At 35.9% G+C, this 12,739-nt stretch overlaps 2 protein-coding genes across 2 annotated transcripts in view; one reads left to right on the plus strand and one right to left on the minus strand.

Annotated features, from left to right (window-relative positions):
• The window catches only part of LOC126771583 (chromosome transmission fidelity protein 18 homolog), a 46,086-nt gene extending 35,862 nt beyond the window's left edge, over positions 1 to 10,224 (minus strand). Inside the window, exons 1-12 of the mRNA XM_050491541.1 lie at positions 9,904 to 10,224; positions 9,385 to 9,805; positions 9,132 to 9,285; positions 8,505 to 8,678; positions 3,856 to 4,075; positions 3,621 to 3,749; positions 2,688 to 2,853; positions 1,910 to 2,102; positions 1,508 to 1,656; positions 1,081 to 1,312; positions 641 to 787; positions 223 to 367 (exon numbers count right to left, since the gene is read on the minus strand). Of these exons, the coding sequence (XP_050347498.1) occupies positions 223 to 367; positions 641 to 787; positions 1,081 to 1,312; positions 1,508 to 1,656; positions 1,910 to 2,102; positions 2,688 to 2,853; positions 3,621 to 3,749; positions 3,856 to 4,075; positions 8,505 to 8,678; positions 9,132 to 9,285; positions 9,385 to 9,805; positions 9,904 to 9,991 (2,218 nt within the window). The 5' untranslated portion in view covers positions 9,992 to 10,224. The remainder of the gene's footprint in view (positions 1 to 222; positions 368 to 640; positions 788 to 1,080; positions 1,313 to 1,507; positions 1,657 to 1,909; positions 2,103 to 2,687; positions 2,854 to 3,620; positions 3,750 to 3,855; positions 4,076 to 8,504; positions 8,679 to 9,131; positions 9,286 to 9,384; positions 9,806 to 9,903) is intronic.
• The window catches only part of LOC126771694 (uncharacterized), a 207,146-nt gene that overhangs the window by 81,511 nt on the left and 112,896 nt on the right, over positions 1 to 12,739 (plus strand). The window lies entirely within an intron of this gene.

Consider the following 12,739-nt stretch of genomic DNA (forward strand, 5'->3'; position numbering starts at 1 on the left):
TTCCCGTCTGTACTGGCCGTCGTCGCGTTTGGACTCTACTACCACTTACCATCAGGTGGAGTAGTCATTTGCCCTCCCGGCAAATATAAAAAAAAAAAAAGTATAGAAGTTGGATGTGTGTACACTTTGAAACCACGTAAAGTCATTTCTTGCGACTGAACTCTTTTGAATAGTGTAGATATACTGAAAATAAACTGCCTGTATATAAATATTAAATCGTACCAAAGAAAGCAACTTTATATATGTCCGGCTCCAGCACGAAGGCGTACAGCCCCTCGGGCGTCCGCTGCTGCGTGTAGCGCAAGCCGTAGTCGCACATAGCTCCCGCACATGTGCGCAGACTTGTACGCTCGGTCTCGCTACAAAGCTGGGGAGAAAGCAAAAAAATCATATTAATTAGTTACTAGAATTTAGAATTCTCATATTATATTCACATAATTGTATGTGTGCACAAGGATATATGTATGTGGACATATAATCTATCCACTCATCTCATAGTGCGATGAGATGACAATCTGATCGGAAAGAGTTCAAGTGTGGTGCCAAGAGCTACGGGAATAACTCACCTTTAACTAAGGTATAACAAACTTCTGTTGCCTATACAGACGCATATATCAGATGAAGGTAAGTGTACGCATACCTGCACGTTAGCGGAGCGCAGCACCGGGGTGAGCACGTAGGGTAGAAGCGGCAGCAGGTCCAGGCGCAGCGCCGCGCGCGACACGTCCGCCCGCGCCGCGCGCACGCCGCACACTGCGCTCTCCAGCTCCGTGCGCCGCCGCGACATCTGCGCACACACACACACACACATAATGCTGGCGAGCAGAGCTTAGGATGCGCACACATGCAGACGGCCTATCTCTTAGTAAAACGGCATCCGAGAAACCTCTTAAGTTCCGCCGATATTCTTATTGGTTAACCAAATTAATTTGTGAGACAAAACATAGACTCGGTAATGATACTCAAGGCAACTGGACTGAATTTGTTATCTGCCTGTCCGTCAAAATGTTCAGTTACGGGTGTCAGACTATAAAATGTATATTAACTTTAAAAGAAAGCGGTAGTGAAATGATAAAGTACCTCCTGTGCCTGCAAAGGAAACTTCACTTTCGTAGTCTGCCTCGAAGCCAACAAACCGTGACACCGCGCTATACAGAGCGGTAGGAAGGAATACATCGAGTAGTTCTGGTTACGCTGAATCCAGGTACTGATGGCGTCGTACAGTCGCAGCCACGATGTCGTCTCGCAAGCTATGAGTAGCCTTGAGTCCACTCTCGCCTCGAGATAGTTCTCGAATATTCCTTCTATTATCCTGTGAATAAAAGGCAAATTGATTACATTCTTTTTAATTTCAAATAGATCACCTGATGGTTAGTGGTCACCACCGCCCGTAGACATTGATACTGTAAGAAATATCAATCCCATACATCGCCAATGTTATGTTATGTAAGTAACGGTTTTGTTTATATGAATTATTGTATTTTTTGAATATGTATAATTGACAAACCTATCATATTCTCCTGCAGCTTGAATAGTTTTCAGAATGGAATCAGGGTTGTTATCGTCTATGGCAAAAATCGCTTGCAGCGCTTGCATCATGCTCGTGGTATTGTCCTTGGTACCGATCGCTGCATTCTCTACATCTTCTAAACTTATCTGAAATAATAAATTGACTTCAAATTTATTACAATACTAACTAATATTGATATCAATAAAAAAATCGAGATCAGGTTATCTGGAGATTTCGTAAGAATTTCATTAGAAATCTCGAAACGACTAAATAATATAGAAAGTACGTAAGCAAGTATATAAGCAGAATAGGTTTGCTGCCTGAAAATAAAAAACACGCATCGACATCAAATTTAAGATCAGGAAGATATCAAAGGCAAAGACAACACATCCGACTGACCGGCCTGTCGGAGCGGCCGTGCAGGAAGGCGAGCAGCTGCAGCGCGGCGCGCACGTCGCCCCGCGCGCGCGCGCCCAGCGCCGCCAGCGCGCGCGCCGACACGCGCACGCGCTCGGCGCGCGCCACGCCGCGCAGCCGCGCGCCCACCCGCGCCGCGCCCGCGCCGCGCACGCCCACCACCAGCGCGCACGCTCTGCGCGCCATCACCGTTCGTGACGTTGTTTATATAAACAAATTTTATAAAACTTGAAACCAAAAGGTCCGAGTTGCTGTTGGGTCGTTTGAAGGTAATATTCTATGTTACCGAATTAATTGGATTAAAATATAATACAAGACGATTTCTTTTTTTTTATATTTGCATGATTGAAATGATCTCTAGAATAGTAGATTGCATTAAACGCAATTAAAATACCTTCTTGATGTTCATACTGTGTAATATTCTTAATTATAAAATAATATTTTATTTTTTTTATACTAACAACCCCGCCCGAAGTTAGTTAGGGACTTTTTTTTAACTCTTTGAGATAAAAAAATCCTTTATAATTCTTTTAAGCACGCCATGGAAGCGATCATGAAGCACGTTTTTCCTTATTAATTGAAAATATCATCCTAATTGGCACATATTACTCATAAATTATATCCAATATCAAAAAAAAAACTTCTACAATAGTTAGTACACACTGGGGTCTCATCTTCCCGAAGCACAAATGATTTCAATTCATAATATATATATATATATATATATATACACAGATTAATTTAATAATAATAATCATACCTCAGAGGTCTTAATGAAGTAGCATACAAATCATTGCATATGGCAATAACAGGTCTCCTCAACGGTTGTGTCTTGATTTTCTTCTTACCTTCCTCTTTCTTCATGCTAGCGGTACACCACTTCACTAACAACTCCACAGTTTGTATCGGAGCACCGTCAATTTCATCTATAATTTAAAAAAAAAAAAGAGTTTAATTTTTAAATTATAAAGGTACACACAACGAAAAGGTGAGCGACCTGATATTAAGAGGTCACAGTGGCCTAATAAAATTGGCAGTGTAATATTAATAACATCTCTTATATTCTTATCAAACTTGGGAACTAAAACTTTGCCGGCAATTACACTACATCACTCACCCTTCAAACTAGAACACAACAATATTAAGTGTTGCTGTCTGGCGATAGATTTTATGATAATAATAATAATAATAATAATAATAATAATAATAATATCCTGGGACATTTTTTCACACACGGCCATCTGATCCCAAATTAAGCTTGTACAGAGCTTGTGTTATGGAACAGACAACTGATATACTACATATACTACTTTTCTTTTTGTAAATACATACTTATATAGATAATTACACCCAGACTCAGGACAAACAGACATGTTCATGCACACAAATATCTGTCCTGGGTGGGAATCGAACCCACAACCGTCGGCGTGAAAGGCAAGCATCCACCAACCACGCCAACCGGCTCGTCATGATGAGTGAATAGATAGACAGACGGGCTTACAAAAAGCCCTAGAACCAAGTAAAGCACTTTTTTAATTTGTTTATAATATAGCGGTAAATAAGAAATGCAACCAGCATTTCTTCTTTTACATAATATTGTATTATGTTAATGTTTTTTTTTCATTTGTAAGTCGCGTCTGTTTATTCTACTGCACAAATAAATTAATTTGAATATTTTAGTATAAAGTTTTACCTAGCACTAGACAGTTTGGTCTTCTCTCTGAATCTAAAACGGACTGCATGAGTGTGGCGCTCTGTAACGCTGACTGGAAGGCTTCCGTACTCCTCTCATCTGATGCGTTTATTTCAACTGGTCTGTACCCTAGAAGATATACGACAAAACATACAAAATTTGCATATATTCAGTATATAAAAGATAAAATTATAATGAAATTTTTGTTATTAAAATTTGCTGATGATGCACACACCTGCTAATTTAGCCAATAAATGTGCCAGAGTCGTCTTCCCAACACCTGGAGGTCCACACAGCAGTACCACTTTGTGATGTGGACGACCATCATCATCTAATTCTGGTTCATCATCTTTTTTACCCTTCCATTTGTTACTCAATTGAAACTGTCCTGTACGCTTGCTGAACGCGTTACGCTGGTGTGGTTCTTTTGTTTTCACCTCTTTCTTGAATACCACCTGAAATTGTTAAATCAAAAATGAGGTTAAGATCGAGTTTTCTTTTCACTGAACCACTAGAAATAAACAATAAGTGTTTTTTTTATAAATATATAAAAAGTTATAATTTAATTTTTTTGGGAGGCAATGTTGCTCGCGTCCGTAGGATTTACCACCTTCTCCTAGGCCCACCCTACACGTGCCCCTGGGTGGTGCCAAATGAGCAACAACGCCGAGCAACAGGCGGCGGTTAATTAACCTGTCCACTGGTGTACCACAGGCCAAGGAGGATTAAATTACCTATTAAACCTTATATCATATTTTAAACCTTCTAATAGTGTGGCCATGTCGCCTTGGGAAAGCGTCATGAGTATGTCCCACCTCTTAAAACAATGGAAATATGAGTGATAAAAATTTTGATTTCTCATGCGACCCGGCTAACACCCGGCGCTCGCAGGTACCCGGGCCTGCGAGTGTGAAATATGCTACCGAAGACTGCGCGGGAGTGGGCGACCAGGCCCCCGTGACAGTTAATGCTACTGGCAGCAGCACGAATAAAAAACTCACACAGTAGACATTCCATCCAAGCCTATTCATCACAAGACCGAGATCGTCGTCACACACTCAAAAACTAGATCGACCAGATCAAAGACCACAAATAGAATTTAACACTTCTAACATATACAGTGAATTACCAGTCGATCCAACTGAGGAGTCAACGGAAGATACACCCACTCATCCCAAAAAAACTAGCAAACCACCAATTATATTGTATGGAATAGAAGACCTATCTAAAGGTGGTAGGGCTTTGTGCAAGCTCGTCTGGGTAGGTACCACCCACTCATCAGATATTCTACCGCAAAACAGCAATACTTGATATTGTTGTGTTCCGGTTTGAAGGGTGAGTGAGCCAGTGTAATTACAGGCACAAGGGACATAAAATCTTAGTTCCCAAGGTTGGTGGCGCATTGGATATGTAAGCGATGGTTGACATTTCTTACAATGCCAATGTCTAAGAGCGTTGGTGACCACTTACCATCAGGTGGCCCATATGCTCGTCCGCCTTCCTATTCTATAAAAAAAAAAAAAAATTAACAGACTTATTGAATAAGACTATACCTAGTAGCAAATACTTCTGTAAAATCATAAATAGAGACCAGCTAAGAGTGATGACACAATCAACCGAAACACACAAAGATCTTATAGAACTCTATACTATACACTAATATTACTATATACTAATGGCCTCATCGGTCACACTTTCACCCCGAAGCAAAACAAATGTTACCGAATTGTAATTAAAAATTTACATCACACCACTCCTAAATCGGCCATAATACAAGAAATTGAAAAAACAGGGAACAAGGTACGAGGTGAAATAGTCTACGCAATATCCAGAAAAAACAAAAAGCCTCTAAACATGTTTATTGCAAACATAGAACCTAGTCCCAATAACATAGAAATAAAAAATATAGAATACATATACTACACGAGAGTAAAGATTGAAGACCCAAGGAAATCTACTGAAATTCACCAAGGTGCTTGCATGCACCAGGTGCCAACAATTTGGGCACACAAAAACAACTGTATGCGATATCAGGGATTACTCAATGTGGCAGCAGTGTACCTCAAAACATCGTATAGATGAACATATGTTTAGTGTCTTTTTTCATACACTCGGTGGTAAATACATTGCAGGAGGAGACTGGAACTCCAAAAACACATATTGGGGTTCCCGACTAACGACGACAAGAGGCCGAGAACTGAAAAAGGCAATAGATAGCAATACCATGAATGTAATATCAACAAGAGAACCAACTTATTGGCCATCGGACCCCAATAAAACTCCGGACCTCATTGACTTTTCTGTTTTCAAGGGGATGTCTGAACTCTACACAGATGTGGAATCATGTCTAGATGGCTCCTCAGACCACACACCTGTGATTGTTACATTAAGCTCCACAGTCATCTGGAAAGAACCACGCGAAACCCTCTACAATCATAAAACTGACTGGGAGGCCTTTCGAGATTACATTGAAGAGAATGCCATTTTGTGTATACCTCTCAAAATGGAAGATGACAAAGACACTGCGTGGTTTTACCACTAACCTAATACAAAAAGCAGCGTGGCTATCAACAAAATCAAAATAAGGGAGCTGATAGTTATGAAGAGAAGGCTAAGACGTCAATATCATACCAGTAGAAATAGACAAGATAAAAAGGCACTCAATAAAGCACAAAAAACCTTAACAGATATGCTTAGCGAAAATGAAAATAGTACCTTGAAAGACAAACTAAAGACCCTGTCTCCGTATAAAGCAGATGACTATTCACTCTGGAAAATGACAAAATCATTGAAAAGGCCAAAGGAACACTTTCCCCCGCTACGACAAACTAACGGCAATTGGTCACGAAAACCCCAAGACAAAGCTGAGTTATTCGCTAACTTTCTCAAAGATGTATTTAAACCTAACAAACCTGACATTGCGCACTCAGAAGAAGAAATTCATAAAATCTTGAACAGTGACCAACAGATGTCTCTACCGTTGACTCCAGTTACACTAGCAGAAGTCAGAAAAACTATCAAAAATTTAAAACAACGAAAGGCACCAGGATTTGATTTGATAATAGCAAAAGTTCTTCAACAATTACCAAAAAAAGGCATCGTCCTGCTGACAATCCTCTTCGACGCAATATTGAGATTACAATATTTCCCAAAGCTATGGAAAGTGTCCATCATAAATATGGTTGCCAAACCGGGTGGAATAAGCTCCAAACCTTCTCCTCAAAAAGAGGAGAGGAGGCCTTTAGCCCAGCAGTGGGACATTCACAGGCTGTTACGGTTACGGTAAACCGGGTAAGCCTCCTACAGAAGTCACATCATATAGGCCAATAAGTCTTCTCCCCATACTTTCAAAAGTTTTCGAGAAAGTGGTCTTAAGACGTCTTCTTCCAGTAATAAAGGAGCAAAAAGTGATACCAGACCACCAATTTGGTTTTCATGCACACTATGGAACGACAGAATAAATACACCGAGTAGCACATACTATACGGCAAGCGATGGAGAGAAAAGAATACTGCTCGGCTGTGTTCCTTGACATACAACAGGCCTTCGATCGCGTGTGGCACAAGGGCCTCCTTTGTAAGCTAAAGTTACACCTGCCAAATAGTGCGTATACGCTTATAAAGTCTTACCTACAAAACAAAATGTTCCAGGTTAAATGCGAGGATTCTTTCTCATCTATCCACCAAATAGAATCAGGAGTGCCCCAGGGATCCGTCTCGGGTCCCATTCTATATACGATCTATACCGCCGATCTACCTACCTTTGAAGAATCGATGACCGCAACCTATACAGATGACACTGCAGTTCTCTCCTGTAACAAAGACCCGAACATAGCCCCTTTAAAACTGCAAGAACACCTAGACAAAATAGAAGCATGGCTAAAGAAGTGGAGAATCCGAGCCAGCCCAGCAAAATCAGTTCACATAACGTTCACTGTAAAAAGAGGAGACTGTCCACCTGTGAGACTCGGTGGAAACATTTTACCAAAACATACGACTGTTAAATACCTAGGTATGCGTCTAGACAGAAAACTTACCTGGCGAGATCACATGAAAGCAAAAAAGGAACAAGCAAACAAAAAGTTCAAAAATATGTACTGGCTACTAGGCAGGAAATCAACACTGAGTCTCGAAAATAAACTTATTATATACAAATGTATTATAAAACCAGTCTGGACGTACGGCATAGAACTCTGGGGATCTGCAAGTCACTCAAATATAGAAATCCTCCAGCGCTACCAGAACAAAGTGCTAAAGGTCTTAAGCAATGCACCATGGTTCATACAGAACAAGGAAGTACATAAGTATCTGCAAATACCTACAGTTAATGAAGAAATAGAAAAGTCTTCTTTGGCCTATAAGCAAAGACTCGAAGGACACAACAATCAACTGGCTACGAACCTTTTAAATACAAACAACTGCAAATTTCGATTAAAGAAAAAGCGACTGGCTTCGATCTGATCACTTTAAAAAAGAAATGATGATCAGATTTAAAAAAAAAAATTAATTTATGGTACATATTATTTATTAACTGAACAAAATTAAAAATAGGAGGAATAGATTATAGTTTTATCTGTGAAGGGTATTATAGTTTAATCTGTCAAGTTTTTATGTATTGTTGTTTAATCTGTGAAGAGTGATAAAGCTAGTGTTACTCTGTAGCTTACCCATATGTATATATTATCCATTAATGAAGAATAATTTGGGATAAAATGTATTTTTATATATTTTTGTAGCGAGAGCAAAACAGTTCTACAATTTATGATATGAGCAGTCATCTTACTTTCTACACTCATCCTATTAGTCTTGTTTTAAAATTACTATTAATAAAAAAAGACAATATTTTGATTTCTTCAATTTCAAGGTAAAATAAATAAAACTATACCTTATCCCACAAGTGAAGCCAATGTAGAACCGCCCGATTGACTGGCTCGTCAGACAACAAGTCCACATACGATTTTGGTTTATACTTCTCTACCCATAATTCATTAAAATTATCATTTGTAACTATTTCTTCAGTTATATCAGGTCTTTCCTGCTGCTGTTTCTTGGTTTCTAACTGAAATTATACAGTGTTATTTGTTAGTTAGGATTTATAAAAAGAGTAATCCTTAGTGGGAATAGTACGATTTTTAACTATAACAGACAATACATGAACATGTTTTTTTATCATTAAAAATATTTGAAACACTTCAAGTGGCTTTTTTATGGGCCTAAAGACATCCAGTGGTGAAAGTAAAACTGACTTTAAAGGATTAACACACAAGACAGTTTTAATTACAAAATCTTAACATAATGTGCTGTATTGAGCACAATTAGCTTATACTACAAAAAATAAAATAAACTAAGCATAATAAAATTTAGCATGAAAATTAAATTATATATATATATTATATATATAGATAATTAAATATTACATTGAGTATATTTAAAAGAACATACAATTGAATTTCAACAATAGATATAGTTGATGATTAAATTTTAATTGATAAAAAGAGCAAGTACATCTTACAATTTTTCTAGCTTCCTCCCAAACAGATGCATATGTTGACTTCAATGACAACTGATTGGTTACAGCATCCAACGACTTTTCCCACATATCCTCGCACTCCAATCTCACATAAGCACGATCTCCATTCCAAGTTGTAAAGGCCATGAAAGGCCAACTAAAAACAAATTAAGTAACCAGAAGAATTTTACTTAAGCTCTATATATAAAATATACATCATTAATCTTCTAATATCAAATTAAGCAATATTACATACCCTGGAACATTGGTAGTGAGGTTTTCATTTATTTTATAATCCATTCCATTATCAGCAATACCTCTAGAAGAAGGTTCAGCTAGTTTTTGTCTCATCTTTCTACTTTCAATAATTTTATCTATTAGCTCCATGTCACTTTCTTCCTCTGTCTTTTGTCTTTTACTCGGTAAATGTATATTATCAAAATCGATATCATCAACATCACCAAATAAATCCTCAACTGTTCTCTTGTTAGAAGCATTCGGGGCAAGCATGTCTTCCATAGCTGTGAGGCTTGGAGTTAAGCTTATTGAAGTATTTTCATTGCTGGTAGCATTTGTGTTACATGTTTCACTAACAACTGGAATCTTATTAGCAATAGGACTTGAAAAATCTAAGCTTCGCTTTGCGGGCATTAATTTTTTTCTTACCGGATTCGATTCTAAAATTATTATGAGTTAAATTTATTAATGTTTAACATACATAGCATTTACCTGGTATATATGTATTGATTAAATAAAATGGAATAAAACCTCTAACCTGAGTTTTCATCTATGTCGCGTAGTAAATCAAGATCGTCGGAATACATGAGCTCATATTCTTCATCAGGATCCGGATAATCACCCATTGTACTTGTATAGACTTAAATTTTACACTAACTAGTTATTTGCAAGAGGTTTAAAGTTGTTTGTTTTGTCAAAACAATCGTTATAACAAAGAAGGTTTGAATGAAGCAAATCCAATAAAACAAAACAATAAGTTTACATATTTCTAATAGTTCGAAAGTAATTATAAAATTTTAAACTTTTCATATAGTGTTAAAATAAATTTATTAACCGCCAAAACTCCATTCGCAGCTGGTTTGTGTATGTTATTCTGTCAAATTTGACAATACTAATGTCACAAATCACAATGACAAATTGTCAAGAAATTGAGGCGTTCAACAGAGTATGTTAAAATGCAGAGTAGTTATGCTAAATCCGCTTAAAATCTGTATTACATTTAATAATAAACAATAAACAATTCTTGTGAAAACGCAGTTACCACGTTAATTTTATATTATTATAGCTTAACTTACGTATTATTTTAAAATTTGAGTGATAGTACCAAATTTTTACTAGTGGTTGGGCTTCCAATTCCAATCCAACTTTTTTGTGTTATTGATGAATGAAGTTTGAGTTGTGTTTGCTCATTGTTAATTGCTCAATGTTATTTTTGTGTTATTGATAAATGAAGTTTGAGTTGTGTTTGCTCATTGTAGTAGTTATTTGTGTTTATTGTTTCTTAGGTAAATAGTTGTGTAAATGTATAATTTTTTATACATGTAATTCAATTTAGTTTTATATAAAATATTTCTTTAAATTGATTTGGCTGTATATTTCTTTAATCAATTTGAGTTTTAACTCAATTTAAAAGTATTTTTTTATGGACACTTACATATTATTAAACTACAATTGCAGTTATTTTTAAATATTTAAAGTAACTTATCTACAAAATGAGCACAATAACAAATGTATAATATTGGGATAAAGCAATGCACGTCCATATTGCGGAATGGGCGCGGCAAATGGAAAACGATTAAAGGATATGTCTAATGTTATCAATGAAAAATATATACCATTTATGGTATTTATGGTAAGTTTAGTAGATTTTTTTGATATGCTGACTTTTCGACCACTATGTATATATAATATAAATATTGTACACACGTGTAACGGCTTAATTAATTCAAATTATAGTAAAAAATTAGAGCGTTTCTAATTTGGTTTTGATAATTATCAAATATAATTTTTGTTAAGTATAATCTCCACTCGCAATACGTGTGTTTAATATAAAATGAACTGAATATGCCTAAGTATAGATAACAAATCTTAATAGTCCACAGAAGGGGATCATTTATTTGTTTAAATAAAATCTAACCAAGATCGTCATGAACCATCAGCTATTTCTTAGTTAACTACTTTCTTAAGATCTATATGACGTAACCCTTTCTTTTTCTCTTTTCATCTGTCTATTCTTAGTTTATTTTTAAAAATATATTTTTTTAAATGCTATTTTAGATTTAAGAAAAATAAAACACCACACTTGTATATACGAAATTTTTTTAATAATAAGGTATATTTACAGTAGGTTAATTAACAAACGTGAGTTACATGAATAATTAGAAGAGGTACCTGAACTGTATTACCTTCAAAGTCTGCACATCCACATTTCCAAATATCGAATTATATTTATGGGAGATCATTGGGACATCAATGAATTTTCGAGCTTATATTTTATTTTTTAATAGATCATTATTAATTATAATTGGAATGTACATTAGTAACTTAAGTATTCCACTATTGAATTTAAAATAAATAATAATACAATAAGCATTCAGCACGAATGAGGACTTTTTTTTAATTTTATTAGCTTGATTACAAAATAACAGCCAATTAAAACAATAACAAACGTTTTAGAAAATAAATACTAAGACATACATTTTAGAAGACGGCATCAAAATTATTTTAATTCTACGGGGTATAACACTTTAGATAACAATTGTAATGGTCACCCTAATCGTTTGCTTATATATTAAATCTGGCAATAGACTAGAATAACAAAAATCGCAAAATAAAAAATAAAACAAATACAATATTATTAATCAACACTAACAAAAGCCTTTGTAAATTCAATAAACATCACAGACATCTACTTTATCAAATTAATTACGAGTTTGGAATATTATTTTTTTTGAGATTCTTTTATCTTTATTCAATAAATACTTTTCTATCCTTATTACATTCACTTGACTAAACAGTTTCCTTAAACTAGGACACTCGGTTTTATTACTAAAAAAATCTTATCCTCAATATTTTATCTTGTTATAGGGCCAGGCACTAAGCATTTGTTGAAGACAAAATTTATATGCTTAAATATATAAACATTTTTATCCAAAACTTGTTGTAATGTAAAATTAAGTTATATGATAAACTCATTAAAATAAACACAATGTCTTCGAGTTAAATGCTGCTGCTCCAAATGCGTTAACCTTATTGTTAGTGTCCAATTGTGCCTTAATTATCGTATCAACAATTATACTTTATGCTACAGATAAATAATTGATGATGTCTTACTGATCTATTTCGGCAAGTTCTCAAAGGAGACTAGCCAACTGCACATGACATTAAAGTGCACAATTGTTTGTGCACTCTCATAATCCGATTCAACAACAAATCGGACAAGACCGAAAAGAGTTTAGACGTAGAACCAACGGCACTACGTGCTTTCCGAAGCACAGGAGTGCAAGCACTGCCAACCTGTAGACTCCGAGTTGCAACTGAGAATTCTCTAGAGAAATCTCGACAGAAAAACTCAATAACTCTTCATTAGTTAG

The sequence above is a fragment of the Nymphalis io genome, chromosome 11 (assembly GCF_905147045.1).
Source record: "Nymphalis io chromosome 11, ilAglIoxx1.1, whole genome shotgun sequence".
NCBI classification, from domain to species: Eukaryota; Metazoa; Arthropoda; class Insecta; order Lepidoptera; family Nymphalidae; genus Nymphalis; species Nymphalis io.